The following is a 20,306-nucleotide window of genomic DNA, read 5'->3' on the forward strand; positions in this document are numbered from 1 at the left end:
CCCCCCCCTTTCTCAATCTGAACCTCTGTAGGGAGCTGGCGAACAGCAGCACACAGTCACCACAGAGGGGTTTCCAGGGCGGGATTGCAACCTTGCATGTAGCCAGCTACAACTTTATTCTCTTTACCTCTCACCCCACCCCACCTTTTTTTTTTTATTATTTTTGTGAGAGAAAGGCAGAAAGGAAGAGGGAAGGAAAATTGTATTTGCCTCCTTTTCTAACAATAATTGAATTAAAGTTGTAAAATGCCTGGGAGTTTAACACTGACCGGGCAGGTTTTCAATGCCTTGTCTTTTTTTTTTTCTTTTCTGCAAAGAACTGTTGGTTAATGGATGAATGGATCTGATCAAACTGAGAAAGAATATGCTAGATACATGCCTTTGAGTAAGATTTCTGCTGCCTTTATGCAATGAAACCTTTTTGCTTTGAGTAATTCTGATCCAGTTGACGTCTGGTCAGAATTAGAGAGAGATTCACCGAGACTTCCGATTTCTTGCTGCATGACTGCCTTTGCTGCAAGTGCTAGATTTGCAGCCGTGAACCTGATGCCACAGGAGATGTCTTGCAGTACTGAGACCTCTCATTTTTTAGGATACCTTCCTCCAAACCAGAGTTGTGTCATAAGGATTGGAGCTCTGAGGTGAACATTAGAAAATGCAAGCCTCCTCCAAGATCCCAGTATTTAAGCCTGATGATTTATTAGGTCTTCCCTTACCAACACACAAAATGCATCTATTTTCCCCACTCATATTGCTTTTGGACTAGTAGAAGAAAGCCACAAGGAGTCAGAAAGACTGCAGAAAGGAAAGGAAAGCATTTGTTTCCAGCTAGGTGAAATTCAGGCATTAAATTACTGACGTAGGTCAATGGTAGGATTTCCCTTCCACCCTCCTTGGCTTTTAATCAGCCTGGGTGTCTTCTCCCCTAAAGGATAAAGAGTACTGACAGCCATCGCTGCTTATAATCAGTAACTCTGATGCTTGGAGTGTTGGCAATGAGATATTTTCACCAGACCTATTTAGATCTCTCCACTTCTACCAGGCTAGTTTTGCAGAACATTGGGAATAAGCGCTATGTCAGATATGGATGAAACTCCGAAGATGATCAGCATGTTTTACATTTTTCACAATTTTTGGGTGAGTGGTTAAAATATTTCTTTTAAGAGTATGTGTGTGTGTGTTTGTGTGTGTGTATGTGAGAGAGAACTGAAGACTTCTGCTTGAAATGGGCTCTGTTACATTGTGTATAACTTGAGGGGGAATCAAAAATCAGTTAAAATTATTTGCTTGTGTAAAGATACAAAATGTTTCTAATTGAAGAGAGCTGTTGAGTGCACTGAAGTAGGAGGTTAATGTATTTAATCTCATTACAGAAGAATTCCTCCACAGAAGTCATCTGGGGGTGAGTGTGTGTGTGTGTGTGTGTGTGTGTGTGTGTGTGTACATATCTGTGTGGGTGAGTGTGTGCTTTGTAAATGTATAGCTAGGAGTAAAAAACCCAACATAAAAGAGTTTTAAGAAATGTGTGATGGGGAGAATGTGTCAGTATTCTCTCTGTTAAATTAAGCTGCCGTTTTCAGCACTGAATATTTTTCTTTGGATTCCTACCATGGTATTTCCACCAACGGTTAAAAATCAAGGTAGAAGGAGGGGAAGACCTTGGTGCGCTGTTCACTGGGGAGGTTCTGAAGGGAAGGGGGAGCTGGGTGATAGGGGAGGTGGGAAATCTCGTAAAATGGTGTTTCTTTTCTCTTAAATTAGAAACGTGAAACTGAACTGACAGCCATTTTATGTATATTTATGGGGCTGGTCATGAAAAAGATCCAAGGAAGCATTGAAATGCACCCCACACAAACAGAAGCAGAACAATTCCTACTGTGACCTCACTGTTTTAAACACCGCAGGCATTTGACTCACTAGGAGTTGCCTATCAACCCTTTAATCAATGCATGTCATCCAGTTTTCGAAAGTATGGGAATTAGAAGTGACAGGAGGTTTGGTTTTTTTGTTGATTAACAATCCATTCCCACCCTAATGAAGACATACATAAACTTTATTTCCATTTTAAATTTTACAGGGCTGTACTATTATGGTACTTTCTTTTTTTTCTCCTTATCCTTACAGGAAATAAAATGTATGCTTGCTGCTCTACAGTAACTTTGGAACAGGACCTCAACAAAAAAATGCATATCTGGATGCTGCAGACGATCGCGTTTGCTTTAACATCGCTAGTCCTTTCGTGGGCAGAAAGCATCGAGTATTATGGGGAAATCTGTGATAATGCATGTCCTTGTGAGGAGAAGGACAGCATCTTAACAGTGAGCTGTGAAAACAGAGGGATCATCAGCCTTTTTGAGATCAGTCCACCAAGGTTCCCTGTCTACCACCTCTTGTTGTCTGGGAACCTTTTGAACAGGCTGTACCCAAACCAGTTTGTCAATTACACCGGGGCTTCAATTTTGCATCTGGGGAGCAATGACATACAAGACATCGAAACTGGGGCCTTTCATGGTCTGAGAGGTTTAAGGAGGCTGCATTTGAACAATAACAAGTTGGAACTTCTACGGGATGACACTTTCCTTGGGCTAGAGAGTTTGGAATACCTACAGGTCGATTATAATTATATTAGCATCATTGAACCCAATGCCTTCAGCAAACTGCATTTGCTGCAGGTGCTGATTCTCAATGATAACCTCCTCTCCAGTTTGCCCAACAACCTTTTCCGTTTTGTGCCCTTAACTCACCTGGACCTGAGGGGTAACCGGCTGAAGCTGTTGCCCTATATGGGCCTCTTGCAGCACATGGATAAAGTGGTGGAGCTGCAGCTGGAGGAAAACCCCTGGAATTGCTCTTGTGAGTTGATTGCTCTAAAGGATTGGCTGGACAGTATCTCATACTCTGCTCTGGTGGGAGATGTAGTTTGTGAGACCCCTTTCCGCTTACATGGTCGAGACTTGGATGAAGTCTCCAAGCAGGAGCTTTGCCCCAGGAGGCTCATCTCTGATTATGAAATGAGACCTCAGACACCACTGAGCACCACAGGGTATTTCCACACAACCCCAGCCTCGGTCAACTCCGTGGCTACTTCTTCTTCAGCTGTTTACAAATCTCCCTTGAAGCCCCCCAAAGGGACCCGCCAACCCAACAAGCCAAGGGTGCGCCCCACCTCCCGCTTGCCCTCCAAAGACTTGGGATACAGCAACTATGGCCCCAGCATTGCCTACCAGACCAAATCCCCGGTGCCTTTGGAGTGCCCCACTGCCTGCACTTGCAACTTGCAGATTTCTGACCTGGGCCTCAATGTCAATTGTCAGGAGAGGAAGATTGAGAGCATTTCTGAACTGCAGCCCAAACCCTATAATCCTAAGAAGATGTATCTGACGGAAAACTACATTGCACTGGTCCGCAGGGCAGATTTTGTGGATGCCACCGGGCTGGATTTGCTACATCTGGGCAATAATCGGATCTCGGTCATTCAGGACCGGGCTTTTGGGGATTTAACTAATTTGCGAAGGCTGTACCTGAATGGGAACCGGATCGAGCGGCTGAGCCCAGAGCTGTTCTATGGGCTGCAAAGCCTGCAGTACCTCTTCCTGCAGTACAATGTCATCCGGGAGATAGAGGCAGGCACCTTTGAATCTGTCCCCAACCTTCAGCTCTTGTTTTTGAACAACAATCTGCTGAGGTCTTTGCCAGGGAACATTTTTTCTGGTCTGTCTCTCTACAGGCTGAGCCTGCGGAGCAACCACTTCTCCTACCTGCCAGTGAGCGGGGTGCTGGACCAGCTGAAATCCCTGCTGCAGATCGACCTGCACGAGAACCCTTGGGACTGCACCTGCGACGTGGTGGGCATGAAGCTGTGGCTGGAGCAGCTCAACACCGGTGTCCTGGTGGACCAGGTTATCTGCGAGTCCCCTAAGAAGTTTGCCCAGAGCGACATGCGGGCTGTCCGGGCGGAGCTGCTGTGCCCCGACTACTCGGATATCGTCGTCTCCACGCCCACGCCGTCCCCGGGCCAGCTGCCGGCCAGGACCACCCCCTCCTCCTCCACCGTGCGCCTCAATGGCACGGCGGCGGCGGGCGGCTCCGCGCCCTCGGGCGGCGCCGGCGGCGGCACCTCCTCGGTGCCGCTCTCGGTGCTGATCCTCAGCCTGCTGCTGGTCTTCATCATGTCCGTCTTCGTGGCGGCCGGGCTCTTCGTCCTGGTGATGAAGCGGCGCAAGAAGGGCCAGGGTGACCACGCCAGCGCCAACAACTCCGACGTGAGCTCCTTCAACATGCAGTACAGCGTCTACAGCGGCGGCCACCACCACCATCACCACCCCCACCTGCAGCAGCACCCGCCCCACCGGGGCGGGCGGGGGCGGCGGCGGGGGGCGCGGCGCTGCCCAAGGTGAAGACCCCGCCGGCCACGTCTACGAGTACATCCCGCACCCCCTGGGCCACATGTGCAAAAACCCCATCTACCGCTCCGGGAGGGCAATTCGGGCGAGGATTACAAAGACCTTCACGAGCTCAAGGTCACCTACAGCAGCCACCCCCTGTCGCCCGGGGGGGCGCGCCGCCGCCCCCTCCGCCCCCACCGCCGCCGGGCCCGGCGGGGAGGACGCGCCGGGCGCAGCCCCGCGTACAGCGTGAGCACCATCGAGCCGCGGGAGGAGCTGCTCTCCCCAGTGCAAGACGCCGATCGCTTTTACAGGGGCATTTTGGAGCCCGACAAACACTCCTCCTCCACGCTGGGCACTCCCGGCTCCACCCTCCCCGACTACCCCAAGCTCCCTGCCGCCTACACCTACTCCCCTAACTATGACCTTAGGCGTGCGCACCAGTACTTGCACCCGGGGCCGGGGGACAGCAGGCTCCGGGAGACGGTGCTCTACAGCCCCCCGAGTACTGTCTATGTAGAGCCCAACAGGAACGAGTACCTGGAGCTAAAAGCAAAACTAAACGCAGAGCCGGACTACCTCGAAGTGCTGGAAAAACAGACCACATTCAGCCAGTTCTGAGAAACAGCCTCCCTCCCCGTCCCCTCGCCAGTCTCAGCAGCTCCTTCTCTAGAGTATTTGTATTTAACAACCACACGCAAAACAAAGAAATGCTGACCTCCCACCTCACCCACCTTCTTTTTTCCCCCTTTAATGCATTTTATTGTAGGGTGAAGTGCCTTGGCACAGGACTTTTCAGCTTCGGGGAATGATTCTGAAAGGGTGTGCTGTTCAGTTTAGTTTATTCTTTTTTCTTTTACTGTATTTGGAAGTCAGAAACCACCTGCTTTGTAAAATGGGCACAACACTGGTGTTGTGCGGGTGTCCACGTGTGCTTGGGGAAGGTGGCAGGAGGTTCCTGTCAGGTCATGTTCAGGTCACAAGTACAAAAGTCACTATCACTATTTTTTTATTATTATTTTTATTTTTTTCTAACAGACATTCTTTATTTTGAGTTTCTTTCTGGTTGAAGAGTACAGCGCACATTTTCCCCTTTTAGCCATGGGTGAGTCTAAATGGCTTTTTTGGAGAGATTAGCACACCCCGACTTTAATACAAGGTTTCCTTTTTTTAAGGATGTGTTTGTATACTTTCTGGACTTTTGAATTCAAAAATATATTATGATCTTTAAAAGGATCGCTGTAGATGTGGACAAATCATTAAAGAGTGCAGAGATATATGATCCATAACTGGTTAGTGAAAATAATTTATTGATGAAATATAAAAAAATATTTTATTGTAGCACCTATTTTTATATGCACATTAGCATTTCTCTTTCCTTCACTATTTTAGGGCCTAATCCTGCAAATTCTTAACTCACTTCAGTGTCTCTACTTGTGAAAGAAGTCCCAGCTTAGGCCTTCATCCTGCAGGCACTTAAGCACATGAACAACTTTACCAATGAGTGTAGTTTTCTAGACTCACTCATTGAGCAAAGTTAGTCAAAAGCCAAAAAAATTAGGATAGAGGATGCAGAACTATTCTTACAAGTAAAACTACTGGAATGTTTCAGTGTTTTTGTTTGGTTTTTTTTTAAATTCAAGACGAGGTCCAAAGTCTCCGTATTCCTTTAAAGTGTTGCACTACACCGAGAGCTTTTTTTCCAAATATGATGTAGAATCAAAAGGACCTTTTAAATCATTAGATATAATGCCAGTTATGACCAAATCTTAACAGACAATCTAAGACGTGAAATCCGATCACAATAGAAAAAAATCATGTTTCTATTTGAGAATATACCTTTTAGCAACCTCCTGCTTAGGAGTCTGGTGGGGCAAACTAGTGAGGGATATGTAGAAGGCATTCATTTTATCAGGAAAAAAAAAGTGTTTCATTTTTGATTTGTCAGTTTCAATTCTTTTTTCATTTTTGCTTTTGTATTAGTTAACCAAAATATAATGATTTTGCAACTGTTGTAGCCAGTTTCTGATTGTTTAGTCAAGTACAATTGCACTTGTACAGATCCACATGTTTACTGGCATCCTGAAAGACCAAATGGTGGACTGTACACATCTATATAAAATGTCTTTCCCTTTTGGGCAGCAAGCAATGGCAAGGATATTCATAAACACAGCATCACTGTAAGAGGGGACAACTGATATGTATCCCAGCACATGTGATTTTTTAATAGTTTCTGAATAAACACTTGGTAAATATTTCAAATGTAAGATCCTGAGGTAATGAGTATTTGAACTTCAAAATTTCTTGCCAAAATAATCTGGTTTTACATTGGATTCTCTTTACTAGCAATTATGGCTCATCAAAAAGATTTAATGTTTCTAGGCAAAACATAATGTGTTCTCTGTTTTCAAAATATGGCGTGGTAATTACTGACGTGCATAACATGGGTCAGAAAGCAACATAGGGATATGTGATTCAACAACATATTGAATAGGATAGCTTTATATTTACATTTTGTCTCCTTACTGAAGTGTTCTTTAATATGTGGAATAGGGTAAGTCATACTTCACATGTTTTTTTTTTCCTTCATTAGGTTATTATATATTATATTGTTTGCAGCGTTGTTCCCTAGTAAATCTTTTATTGCAAAAGGGCTCTGTTCTATTCTGCTTTTCTTACCCATGTACAATCTGTCACTTTCTACAAAAACAAAGCTATATAACTGGTCTGTTGGAATTCAAGATAAATGTTTTCTTGGCATGTGTTCTTTCTATGCCACCCACATTGAGCAAAAGCAAAAAAAAAAAAAAAGAAAAAACAACCAGCAAGCATGACTGTATTTAGTTTGGACAGTTTAGTACGTGGAATGTTATTTCAGTTTGAAACACAGAGATGAGGAGTGTTCTTTTGTCACAAGAGACACAACACATGGCTATTCTGTTCACTGCTCGCCATCTCCTGCAGACTTCCTATTGACACTGGTGAGAGATGTGTGTGTTGCTGCCTGAGGTGCAGTTTTGGAGCCCTAATTTTGAATTACTGCCTTTATTGCTGAAACCAGTGGTCTGGTTCTCCCATTAAAACTCAGTAGAGGCACACTGTTGTTAAATGGGTATAAGTAAGAAAATTTTCAGCCTTGCTGACTTTGTCAGAGAGAAATTAACTCAGTAAGGATTGAATGAGAAGTTCCTGCAAACTTGGTCTGTTCATGTGCATATATATGTTTTCTGTATGATTCTAAACTCATAAATATAAGTTTGCATAGGTGTCAATACAAACACAGGATTAGGTCCTTAATGTGAAAGGTACATTTTGCATGGCATACTGCCACAAAGAGGCAGCATCCACAAATGAGTAAATGAGCAGGAATTACTTGATTTGTAATAGTTGACAGAAATGCCTTGGCATTCTGTTTATGCTTACATTCTGATGTTGCCTTTTCTGAGGTTAATATTACTGCTGCTTCCATGTGTTCCACATGCATTTAATAACTGGTAATGAAGATTTTTTCTAATCATCTACATTGCAATCAGAACAATTAATTTAAATTTTTTCAGCTTCCTATCTTCAGTAGAAAAAAAATATTATTGCTTCCGTTAATGGAGAAAAAAATTAAATTACATCAGTTACCTACAGAAAGTGCATTCCTGAAGATAAATCCTTAAAAAAGGATACGGAGTGAAAAATGATATTCTTTAGTCTGTTAACATCCTGAAGCATATCTGAAAGGGCTATTTGTGAATGAGGACTTCAATGGAAGTAGAAATTCCCACACAGTGGCTACAATGATACACCCTCTTTGGATAATTATTGTAAGAAGGAGTAGACATAAGAAATAGGAAAGGAATAGACATAGACAAAGGTAGGTGTGCCTCTGTTTTGAAAATAGGATAATTTGTTTGAAGAAAAACTGTTTCTGTAAGAATATGGCCTTTGTTTTGCTAGCAAGATCAGTGAAACCTTCTGCATGATGATCTGCTCAGTTAGTGCTGACCAAAGGGGTAATACTGCAAGACAAAAAAATCTGCACTATTTTGAGAATTCAGTATATTATTTTAGGTTGGTTATCAGACTGGTTTAGATTGGTAATTAAAGTGACTTTCCCCCTCTTTTCTTTATTTTTTGTCCTTTGACAAGTAATGTTGAGCATGCTGAATCACTCATATGGCCTCACATTTTATTTCGAAAGTGCATGAAATTCTGTGATAAAAGAACAAAAAAAGGTGGAAGAGAATCATGATTTCTCAGTGTAATTACTGGAAACAAAACATAAATTGTGATAATATAAAACATATATATTTATTAGGTTAAAGAAATATTTCTTACCTTTTTTTCCCATATCAAGCCAATTCAATGTCTTAAATACAAATGGTGAGTTTAGGAGTGAGAACTTTTTCCTTTCCTTTTCCTTTCCCTTTCCTTTCCCTTTCCCTCCCCTCCTCCTTCCCCTTCCCCTTCCCTCCTCCCCTCCCTTGCCCTCCCCTCCCCTCTCCTTCAACTTAATCCCAGAAGATATATTCTGTAATTCCTAGACATTCTTACGCACTACTTGAAACACCAGATTAAAAGTCTGATATAAAGGCATCTTACACTTCTATAGTTCTAAAACCCAAATTTTTACATTTTTTTTAATATTTACCATCTACTATTTTAATGGTCACTTAAGGTTGTGAAAACATGTTCAATTGATTCTCTATACTGCAGTATTTAGTTTCTGAATGTTTTCCTGTGTTTTAGTTTTTTATAAAGCTTATATCTTAAGATTATTCTTTTTAGGAAACAGATACAGTGGTACCTTTTTCACATAATAAGTTAATTATTAAAGTAATACAAAAATGGTAAAATATCATAAAAGTGAGCTTATGACCATGGTAAACACATTTTAGAAAATATATCTGGAAAGGCAGGAATACCTAATTGTAGTTGTTTGCAAATATGAAGGCAAGATCCTGGTTCTCTAGGTTCTTTAGACCTCTGTTTAGCTGGAGCTAAAATGTCTGACCAGCATGTTGTTTCTTACAGAAACTTAAGAGTCTGTTTAATGCATATGGTTCCCTCTCAGGGGGCAGAGTCCATTAAAGCACTATATCCTGAAGGACAGGGTAAACAAGAGCTCCTTCATTTTTAGAGGGCAGGTTCTTTATATTGCTCCGTGTCTCCAGGGAATCTGAATAGCCTTTCATTTGGTTAAAGACTGGCATACTGAAATGCAGCATCTCCAAACCAGAGAAGGAGGCTGAAATCTTTTGCTGTCTTATGCAGAACTGAGAACACTACTGATGCTACTGGCATTAAACAAGAAGAATGGGGAGAGAAGGGAGAGTGAATGGCAGACACAATTCCATAGCTGTCAACCTTCAAACAGTCTTCACATTTCTATTGATTATTTCATTGTAGGGAACTTGTACCTTCTCTCTGCAGCATCTACTTAACTCTGGAAAATGTAGGACCTGAAGCTAAGTAGTGACAAGAGGATGGAGGAATGAGGTGTTTCTGTGAGAGAAGACAGCAGGATAGCAGCCCTCTGAATGGGGCAGACATATTATTTGTTTTTCCCAACCTTTCTAAGAAGCTTTGCAATGTGCTCTGATGAAATAAGGACACATAGATCTCCTTACAGTTCATCAATACTGCCTTACAGATTTGTGATTATTCATCTGTGTGTAAATACTATCCTAATATCACAAGTCTTTACAATGTTTTTTTTTTTTTACCCTGTTCATTATTTAACTACATTTCAGAGTAGCTAGCAGTATGATGACACTCCAGAAATGCTAAGCACAGTTATGCTTTAGAATAATTGTTTGTTCTTAAAACACTGAATAGAACAGTTAGGACACAAAAAAAGAGGCACATTTAGGTACTAGGAACAAGAGGCAGTTAATTGAATAGTCAAAGAAGTAAAGTGTAATGAAGTTTGTAATTAAATGACTATCAAATTAACTATTTAACTTACAGCTAATGGGCCACATTTTGCTTCTTGTTGTGTAAGTACAAAACTGGATTCCATTGACTTAAGGAAGTTACAAAACATTTACCTTGCTCTTACGAGTTTGGCTTTTTGTCATTGATATAAGCCATTCTCTTAGTATTTCTCTTTTGTAAAGTGAAAAATTTGAATACAGTAATGATAAACATTTGTAGTTCTGCTATGTACTTAAAAAATGAATCACATCTATTTCCAGTCTGCTGACATATTAACTGAACATTGCTGTAGTATAGTACTGTAAAATTTATCTGGGACCCACATTGTCCTGATTATATGGGAAGTCCATATAATCCACATGTATAGATGTGGTTCTTCAGAATGATGGACTTTCTGAATAGACAGCATACCTCTATTTAATTCTGTGGACTTGGTCCTAAAACCTTCAATTAGATTAAATGCCTATTAATAAAAATTATAACCTTTGTGGTGTTTGCAACTACTTTTACTGCAATTTTGCAGGCTTATATTACAGTATTTTTAAATTTTGCAGTAAACTATAGACCATGTCAAACATAAATGATTTTTTCTGGTTGGATACATGATTACTATTGTATATCATGACATGGTTCTGGGTGACCTTCCAAAAAGGTCTAGAGTGGGATAAGATAAAAAGATTGAAATAATACTTGTCTAGTTCAGTATTTCAGGTAATAAAACATTTTCTTCTCATTATTTCAACAGTATATCTGATTATGTGAGCATTAGATTATTGAAACCTTCTGGTAATTTTGTACCAATACTGTGACAAAAAGTTTACATTTGAGGAGGGGGTCAAACAATGAGATTGCTTTTGTCAGAGACATCATATCAACTTTATTCAGAAATGCTTAAAGTACTAAATTAGATTCTTAAAACTTGGGAGGTGACAATCTGGTACAGTTTTTGAATTTCTGAAAACAGTGTTTAATTACCAAGTAGATTATTATTTTAACCATCTGTATTTTTTACCATCTGTATTTTAAAAAAGAAATATATATTTCTGTGTGTATATGTATGGAAGTGTATGTGTACATATATATAAGTATGCAAATATATATGTATGCATACATTTATAGCTATCTATGTTTCTTTAATTAACATTGTCTTTACTGTGATGTAAGAATATTTCCATGTGAGTTTTGAAAGCGTTTAGGTTTGTAATGAAACAAAAGTTCTTTGTATAGCATATGTAGCTTATAAATGTTATATCCACATAGTCACCAAAAAGTCAGTCTAGTCCTTCAACATTTCAACTTTTCTAGTATAGTCATATAAATTTGGGGTTGGAGTTGCTAGGAGCAAAAGTTCAGCTCAAATGCAGTTTGCAACTTGCTGAATATGCATTGAGGGGCATTAATGTTCCTGTATTTTAAGGCTCTACCTTTTACATTTCATGTACCATCACATGGCTAAACTGACCTGAACTTGACCTTGCTGTAACTTCATTACCATAGCAATTATTTTGTCCAGTCAAATGGATAAATAGACACATACCAAATGTATTTATGAGTATGGCAGCAGTTCTTACAAAGGTCTCACTATCAGACATCTGAATTTAGTTTTAAATTACTGAATTCATAACTGCGTTTAATTATGCAGTAATTACTACATGACAAAGATTTGTTTTCTTTCTAAATGTTGAACTTAGGTGAACTGATCAGGTTTTTCGTTTCAGCTATAATAAAGCTGGTAGTCCCAATGGCAGTTTTCTGCTAAAAATTAAAGCAGTGTTGTTCACAGCATTGGTACTCTTCAGCCACAATACAATTTTACAATTGTAATTTTTTTAAAAATATGAAAAATTAAACATTTTAAAAGCATTTTCAGGCTGGCAGTTTGCTAAGTTGAATTGAATATATCATTAATTTTGTCTAAAATTTATTAATAATCCAATTAAAAATAGTTTTGACATAATTTTTTTAAGTCATTCAGACAAGTCTTTATAAGTGATGTAATGATGTGTTTGCATGAGTTTATGTGTAGATACATACGGTACTGCACATTCAGTTAGGTGGTTATTTGGTAATTTATAGCAAACCCAAAAGTGTAGATTACAATATGCTTCACATTAAGCTCAAAATTCAAGAATATGTCCATTTTTCTGTTTGCAAATTTATAAGAAATGCCTACATTGACATCAAAGAACTTGAACCACATACTTTCAAAGAATGAATATTCTGCTGAATCATTTATTCTTAAATATAAATATCTTCCTTTAGTTATGATGAAAAGTGCATCAAAGGAAAAATTGGCTAATCAATGTATTTGATGTTTTTGAAGTGAATGAAAATCCTGCAATTGATTTTGGTTTTTGAAAGTATGGAATGTCTTTACACTTTATGTTTTTTTTCTCTTCCTGTTAGATACTGTTTATTAGCCTACCATGCATAAGGAAAGTCCCTGCTACAAAGGTGTTTCAAATCTCAAATGGCAATAACATGACTATCGGTTACAGCTTTGGCTGTTTCTTAAGGTTGTTTTATTTTTTCAGTGATTAAATTATGCTTGTCTTTTAAGGGTGGATATTTTTGTTTATTCCATCCAAACATAGCATGCAATGTAGTCAATACTAGTCGTGGAAATGATTTAAAAACACTTCATATTGATGGGTTCCTAAAGTTTATAACATTAATGTTTAAAAACTTTCTAACTCTTTGAAATGGAGTTAACAGTTACACATTTTCTGTTTTAATTTTCTGTTTCCTTGTCATTCTTTTTTTCCTACACATTACTGAATCATACTGCCTATCTTTGCTTTGAGGGCTGCTTTTTATTTTATTTTGAGTACAGAGCAGGGATCTAAGCTATTGTGATAACATAAAACAGAGGCAGTGAAGAGGTGTGTTTGGTTATGTAGCTCTGATAGCTGGTGTAAAACCTTAAGTAAAATCCTTATCAATATCAAAGGAAATTATGTTTTAGGTAGGGATTTTTTAAAAAGTTCTATCTATAGCATCATTCATGTAAACCTGTAACACAAATACCTACTCACATAAACATGTAGGTGATTCTGGAGCAGCAGACAGTTAAAAATTTCATGGTTTTTTGTGAATAATTTTTTAAAATGCACCTTGTCTTAAAAAGAGGAACTGTCTTATAATTAGGCAATGCTTATATAATGAAGCTTTTCATCATAGTAATTTAAATGGTAAAATTAACTCATTATTGACAATTTCTGATCAGGTTTGAAATGTTTGGTTTTTTCCTTTTTGGCATGACTGGTAATAACTACCAACAAATAAGTGGCAACATACTATAATATGTTGAACAGTAAGATCTGTTAGGTTTATTGTGCAATATATTGCTTAATAAGTTTTAAATTGTAGAAATCTACTGATGCATATTGTGCTTACTTGTACGTTAATTCTTCCTTAAGAATACTTTTTCCTAAAGAATAAGAAGTTACTACTCTTTTGAGAAAAGTTTTTTCTATAAATACAAAAAGTGGTTAAGATAATGGTTCTAAATTCACCAATTTTTTAGAAATGTAATTGAATGTATTTATGATGGTTAATATTTTTTCATCCATACATAATTTTATACAATGAATGTATTCTATAATTTTCAGTATATTTTATATACTGAATGCTGTCTGTAATTAAATATTTCTTAGGAGTTGTTGGATTACTAAAAAGTTTTGTTAGATTTGATTAGGATCAGAGCTTTAATTGTGGAGAAAAAAAAACCTGTCTCATCAATTTGTCTTCATACTATTTATCTTATGAAAAATTATCCAAATTACTCAGATTGATTTTTTTCATGTCAAAATAAGTATTTATTTTACCTCACACACTGTTTAAATGTTTGAGAATTACTAACTGCTTTATATAATCATCTATGGTGAAATAACAAAAATTTCCAGCTTTGGCCTGATGAATACTATGTAATTTCAATTTACAGTTACATAGTGAAACTGTTTTATTTTATGTTTGTCTTATACTTAGGTACCCTTATCTCCAGCTCTGTGTGTTGATGTAAGGCCTCACAAGTGTTCATTTAATCATTAAAACTCAATATTATTTTGTAACCCTAAGAGAAAAACAATTTAACACAGCAATGAAGACAAAATTTCCAAGATAGATTTTGGTTCTCTGACTACTTCCACATGTGGATAATTTGATTGATGAGAGTAGTCTCACCAGATTCAGTCAGAGTTTTTTGTGTAACGTACCTTTATGTTTGGAGTTTGATTTTAAATATATGTCTAACACATACAGGCTTACTTCAATCCTGAGTTCTGATTTGTCTGATGGAGAAATGTGTGTTTCTGAACATATTAGGAAAATGTTACTGTTACCAAAGTATTTTCTTCCTCTTAAAAGAGTATGTTTTGATATTTCTCATGTAGACCGTATACAATTAGTTGTGTGTATCAGAAAGCATTTTGATATCTTCAGAAACACCTGAGGATCTTGAAATCTAAAACTGGTTCAGTTTCTGAAATGCTTCATTTTTGTTTTCCTATATTTTGTTTTCAGTTGAATGTTGCTGGCTTGAAAAGGTTATTCCTCATAATGTTTAAGCTGAGTGGCAGAAGGGTACTGGGAGGATTAAATGAATATTTTTATTTATTCAGAGATTTGAACTGTAAAGCCATATATAGAATATAAGTTCTTATAGGTTCTGAATGTCCTCATTTTGTCTTGTCTTCTAAAACAAGGCTTGGGGTGTTTGGTGTTTTTTGTTTTTTAATTAGAATAGGTATTGCAGTATTTGAATGAAATATAAAGATGTTAAATAACTGTCATTCAAACTCTTCAATAAGAATTGTTGTTTTTATTATTGTTATTTTTCTCCTCAAGCTCAGAAAAATCAGGTCATGCTTATTTTTGGGACTTACAGGGTTTTTAGGAGGTGAGTGAACAATTGCTAAGAGGCCTTTCCCCTCTTTATGTTACAGCAAGTTAAATGACCCCAGTGATTAAATAGGAGCCCTTTTTAGTGAATTGATGTTTGGGAATATGGTCAATATATATTTATTTCTGCATTTTAATACCGAAAAGATTAACATTGTCAAAATTGTTTATTAATACTGAAAAGGAAGTAGTTATTCTCAGGGCAGAGACTCTGAAAGCAAGTATTCTTTTTACCAGAAGTTAAATCAAAGATTTTAATTTAACTGTCCAAATGAAGAGATGCAAAAGTAAAAGTATACAGAACATAGAGTATTTAATACTTAGAATATTACTAATTATTAAATTCGTAAGCATTCTTTTTAGATATGTGCAAGTTTTCAGCCCTTCATATGAAATTCTTACATATAAATGATGTTTTAGCTATAATTAGGGCAACACAGTCAGAAGAGAGGAGGTATTTTGTTCTATCTTATTTTATATAATCCTAGAAAAATTCATTTTGGTTGGCTTATTTTATTTTTTTCATTACACAGGCATCAAAATTCTTCATGTCAAATTTGGAAATTATGATGTCACAAAATGTCTCAGAGTCTGGGCAAATAATAGTTCAGTAGCAGCATTAAAATTGCTACAGCAAAGTGAAATTTGAAATTAAGATATGATGTTCTGTGACCACGGGAGATATTTGTGAGAGTGCTTTGTTGACAACTAATTGATAATTATGGTGTGTATTCTTCTAACACCTTTCTTCCCAAAGGATCCTAAAGTGCCTTACAAAATTAGGGCCTGTTCCTGCCCTGATTGAAGTCAATGGGAGCACTGCCAATGGGAACAGCACTGGGCACTTAAGAAGCTAATAAAAGCTGCATTCAAACATCACTTCTGCCACTGAAATGTGAAACTGTTCAATTTACACAGCAATACTCCCAGTGGTTTGAGACAGGAAGTGAATATTATCATATACAGCTTGCAAATTTTAAAAAGGAAATATGATTTTAGAAGGGTATGTGGTACAAATTAATATTAGTGTTAATAGCACAGCCTTTGTTAAAATTTGAGTTTTCATCCAAACACATTTCTTGTATTTTTTCAGAAGATTTGAACATTAGTTCCAGTAGATGTAATGACTGATACCATTTTCATTATTCATATGTTGTATAAACATATTTTGGAGATCAGATTTGCATGGTTTTGGTACAATAATTAAAATAATTTCAGAAAAATATAACGTGGAAATACTAGAAATCTTCTCTAATAATTGTATCTTTCTGCTGATTAGTTTTAATGTCTAGCTGAGAAAGCCTGATATTCAAATTAGTATTTTGCATATATTTCCACTTTTGTTCACTTTACAGCTGATTGCTGTGATAAGCAAAGAACAGGATTTGATGTTTGTATACCTGAAATGCAAGTTGAAAGCAAGCATTATACCATGTATTCTGATATTTTTCTTTATTTTTAATATAGAGGCCTTTCATATAGAATTTTTGCCAGCTACAAAACCATTAAGCAGCATGCATAGATGCAAAAAAAAAAGTGAGAACTAATGCAGATATTTGTTTTTCACTCTGCATTTTTTTCTTGACCATTTGTATTGATGAATAAGGAATAATTAAATTATTTAGCATTTAAAAAATTATTACAATTTAACAAATGAAAGAGGAAAACTTAGCTGTTGGACTGTTTCATTTGTCTCTAGTTAGATACTTTAAGATGGGCCTGAAAATTAAGCAGCTCCAAGAATAACTAATCATCACAACAAGCTGTCTAGTTGAATATGTAGCAACTGAAGTCTTTGAATTAGATGAATATACATGCTCTATATTCAGAAAGAAGTTTTGAGATTACAGGGACAAATAAATTCAACAATAATCTTATTGAACCTTTCTAGTCTTTTTGAATCTTTCTAGTCTTATTGAATAAATATTTACTAAATCTACTGGCAAAATTGCAGAAAAAAAACCAACAAAAACAAAAGAACTACCCCAAAACCAAACTGAAAAACAGATCTAATGCAATTTTTAAAATAATATTCTCCTTTTTATATGGTACCTGGATAAAATATTTACAGTAATTGAATAATTTGGGACATCCATGGACAGAAGGTTTGCAAGGTAGTTCATAAAAGGGGTTTTCAGAGAAACAACAGCATATGGTATGCATCTCTTACATAGATGTGGCTTTCAAGTAGTTTTGAATATGGAGAGGAAGGCACTCAGAATTTAATTGCTCAGTAGATCTAAATGTCTCCATCTACTAGAAACACATTATTTTACAACCTTTTCTAACAATAAGAACCTCGAAATATACAAATTACTAAATCTATGCTGAATGAACAAGTGCCATGTTTTCTTACCTTTCTGGCTAGAAAACTCACATCTTCTCCAATAAGAATTTAACGTAAGTAAAAATAATTTCTGGAATAACTATTCTGGAAAGCTACAGACAGATATGAACAACAATCACTGAAGTTAGCAGCCAGTTCTTTCCATTTTGTTCATATGTGTTTTCAATAAAAGTGTTACATTCTTAATACTTTTAAATAAGTCATTATTATGTCATAAACATAGATTATAATAAAAGATATCGAGGTTGATATTGCACTGTCTCTATTAGGCATGCACAGGCAAAAGCAAGAAGGGAGTAATTATGCATGTACTGATGACAGGCCAGGAGGAATTTAGCGCTTCAGTCAAAAATATAGGATTAGATTTTATCCTAAGGATAGGATTAGTGTGTGATCTCATGGTCACTTAATAGGTTTCCTGTTAAATCTTCCCTAAGGCCTTTTTTTGCAGTCCTTAGCCAGGCAAAACACCCAAAGAAATCAGGGCACTTTTGCTTAGCAAAGAAGTTTTCAATTCTTTAGACTTCAAATTATTTAACACATACATATAATAAATAAAGGGCTAAATGACAGTTACTAAAAAAAATTAAGATCAAGTTTCATGCCTTTAAGTATCTAGGCCTAAATGACTAATGCAATAGAAAGATTACATATCCATCTCATATTAGCTATTGTCCAATTCTGCATTCTTTGCTGATTTCCATTTTGCTCAGCAAAGCATTGTAGGATCTGACCTTTAAAATCTTTTGTATTGTATTTCTTCAGTAATAAATATTCTGTAAGACTTTATTGTGTACTACAATACTTTTCATTAAACATCTTTTTATTGGCATATTTGTAACCATTATAGGAAACATCAACTTTTTGTGATAAAGTGAGGTAAAAATAGCATTTGTTTTCTTTTTTTGTGGACATGCTCAATATAAAAAGCAACTCACATCATTTTCCCAAGGAAGTACTATTTGTCAAATGTGGTTTAGAATTTGTTAAATAAAAATCTCCCTGACAAACAAAACAGAACTTTACCTAAAATAAAAAAGAAAACCATTCAGCTTATCTAGTTTTAAATTGAACTAAAACCTTTGTCAAATGTCTCAAAGTTTGGACGTGTCTTTCCAATTTTGAAAAAAAAAACCAAAAAACAACAAAACCTGTCAGTAAACAAATGGTTCATCTAAACTTTAGAAAGAGCTGAATGCTATTGTACAGAATGTACTGCTTTATATTCTTGAGTTTATTAAAATACCATAGTAATTAAGTGTATAAAATACACATTTTTGTACACAGTCACCTCATAATTGCAAGCTATAACAATGGATTTTTTACCAATGCATTATATTGTTTAGGTTTCAAAATAATTTATATAATTAATAAGGAAATAATCCTTTAATATTTGTTTTATTTGGTCTTTAAAAAGCCATACTCAAAAAATAAAAATAAAAATAGGCCAAGCAATGTTTTTTCACATAATGTTTTTAAATGGGTTATTGTCAAATAGAATGTATAATTAAAAGTGCAGATCTGTAGCAAAAATACCACTTTTAATAGTTAATATATTGCTCATATTTAGATTTGCATGCTCTGATCAATATGAGTAATTTTACTTCCAGGAATTTAATAATATCTCCAGGACCTACTTATGGGAGTAAAATTCTTCATATGTCTAAGCATTTGCAGGACTGAGCTTTCAGTTTTTGATTGTTTAATCAAATGGGAAAAATATCTACTCAGTAGTCACTGGAACTTTTCAGCTCATGAAATTGGTTCATGTATTTTTGTCTGACACTTTCTGCATTATCCTTCAATGAACAGTAAAGAAAGCAAGTATCAAATAATACCTCACAAATCCAGTGAGATACTTAGCAGAATGATCCAAAGATTGTGTTTAGATTGATAATATTTGTATTTGCAGTATTAAACATAAAGCATTAGAAACATTAGAGAAAATCATATATACATAACTTTATAGACATGTAGGTATATGACATGTATACTTTTAGTTGTCACACAGCATCACAGGTGTACATGATACCTATGTATGCTCATAGATGTATATAAAAGTCTCATGAACTTGAAAGCACATTAGACCTAAATTATGCAGCAAGGTACGACCTTAATGTATCTGACAATTTAACTGAGTTCTGTTACAATGTTAGTTTATTAAAGGTGTCAGATTATTTTCATTGTTACTGTTATATTTCGGGGGAGGGGAGGGAGGAGGAGGAACCACCGAACAAAACAAAGAAAGCAACAAAAGAAATCCCAAACCTGGAATATGTAATGAAGACTCTTTTCATTCTGACAGAGAAGTGCTATTCCTGTGGTGCTTAGGCACTTCACAAGAGAAGAGTTTTTTGCAATATGATGTCTCCTGTGGTGCAGTGAGGCGTGAAGCAATACAAGAGGTAGAAGGAACTGAAGAATGTCATATAAGGAAGTGCCACATCATAGGAATCATTCACAAGTGGAAGACAGCTGTTGTTATGAACTATTAAAGACAACAGCAGGGTGTTCATCCCTTTCAAGGTTTTAGAAGCCCGAGACGGCATTTCCTTCTATCTTTCTCCCTCTGCTGTCTGTCCTCCTCCCTCTCAAAGGTCTTCTGTGCCAGGTACCTTTTATCGTAGCATGCACTGAATCATGAGGGTTTTGTCATTTGTTGCCCTCTCTTTTGCCCTTCAGTTAAAGATTAGCTGGGATGGGGCATCATAGGACCAAAGAAAAGCTCTGAGGCTAAAAAAATCACTGCA

At 36.8% G+C, this 20,306-nt stretch overlaps 1 protein-coding gene across 1 annotated transcript; it reads left to right on the forward strand.

Moving 5' to 3' along the window:
* The first annotated feature begins 2,130 nt into the window (after positions 1-2,130).
* SLITRK5 (SLIT and NTRK like family member 5) lies at positions 2,131-6,399 on the forward strand. The gene is given in 6 exon segments (XM_018071551.2): positions 2,131-4,354; positions 4,356-4,468; positions 4,471-4,548; positions 4,551-4,582; positions 4,585-4,612; positions 4,615-6,399. Coding segments are annotated over 6 exon segments (2,865 nt in total). The 5' UTR covers positions 2,131-2,132; the 3' UTR covers positions 5,007-6,399.
* Positions 6,400-20,306: the final 13,907 nt, after the last annotated feature.

The sequence above is a fragment of the Manacus vitellinus genome, unplaced genomic scaffold, assembly GCF_001715985.3.
Source record: "Manacus vitellinus isolate BGI_N305 unplaced genomic scaffold, ASM171598v3 scaffold_2_pilon, whole genome shotgun sequence".
Classification (NCBI taxonomy): domain Eukaryota; kingdom Metazoa; phylum Chordata; class Aves; order Passeriformes; family Pipridae; genus Manacus; species Manacus vitellinus.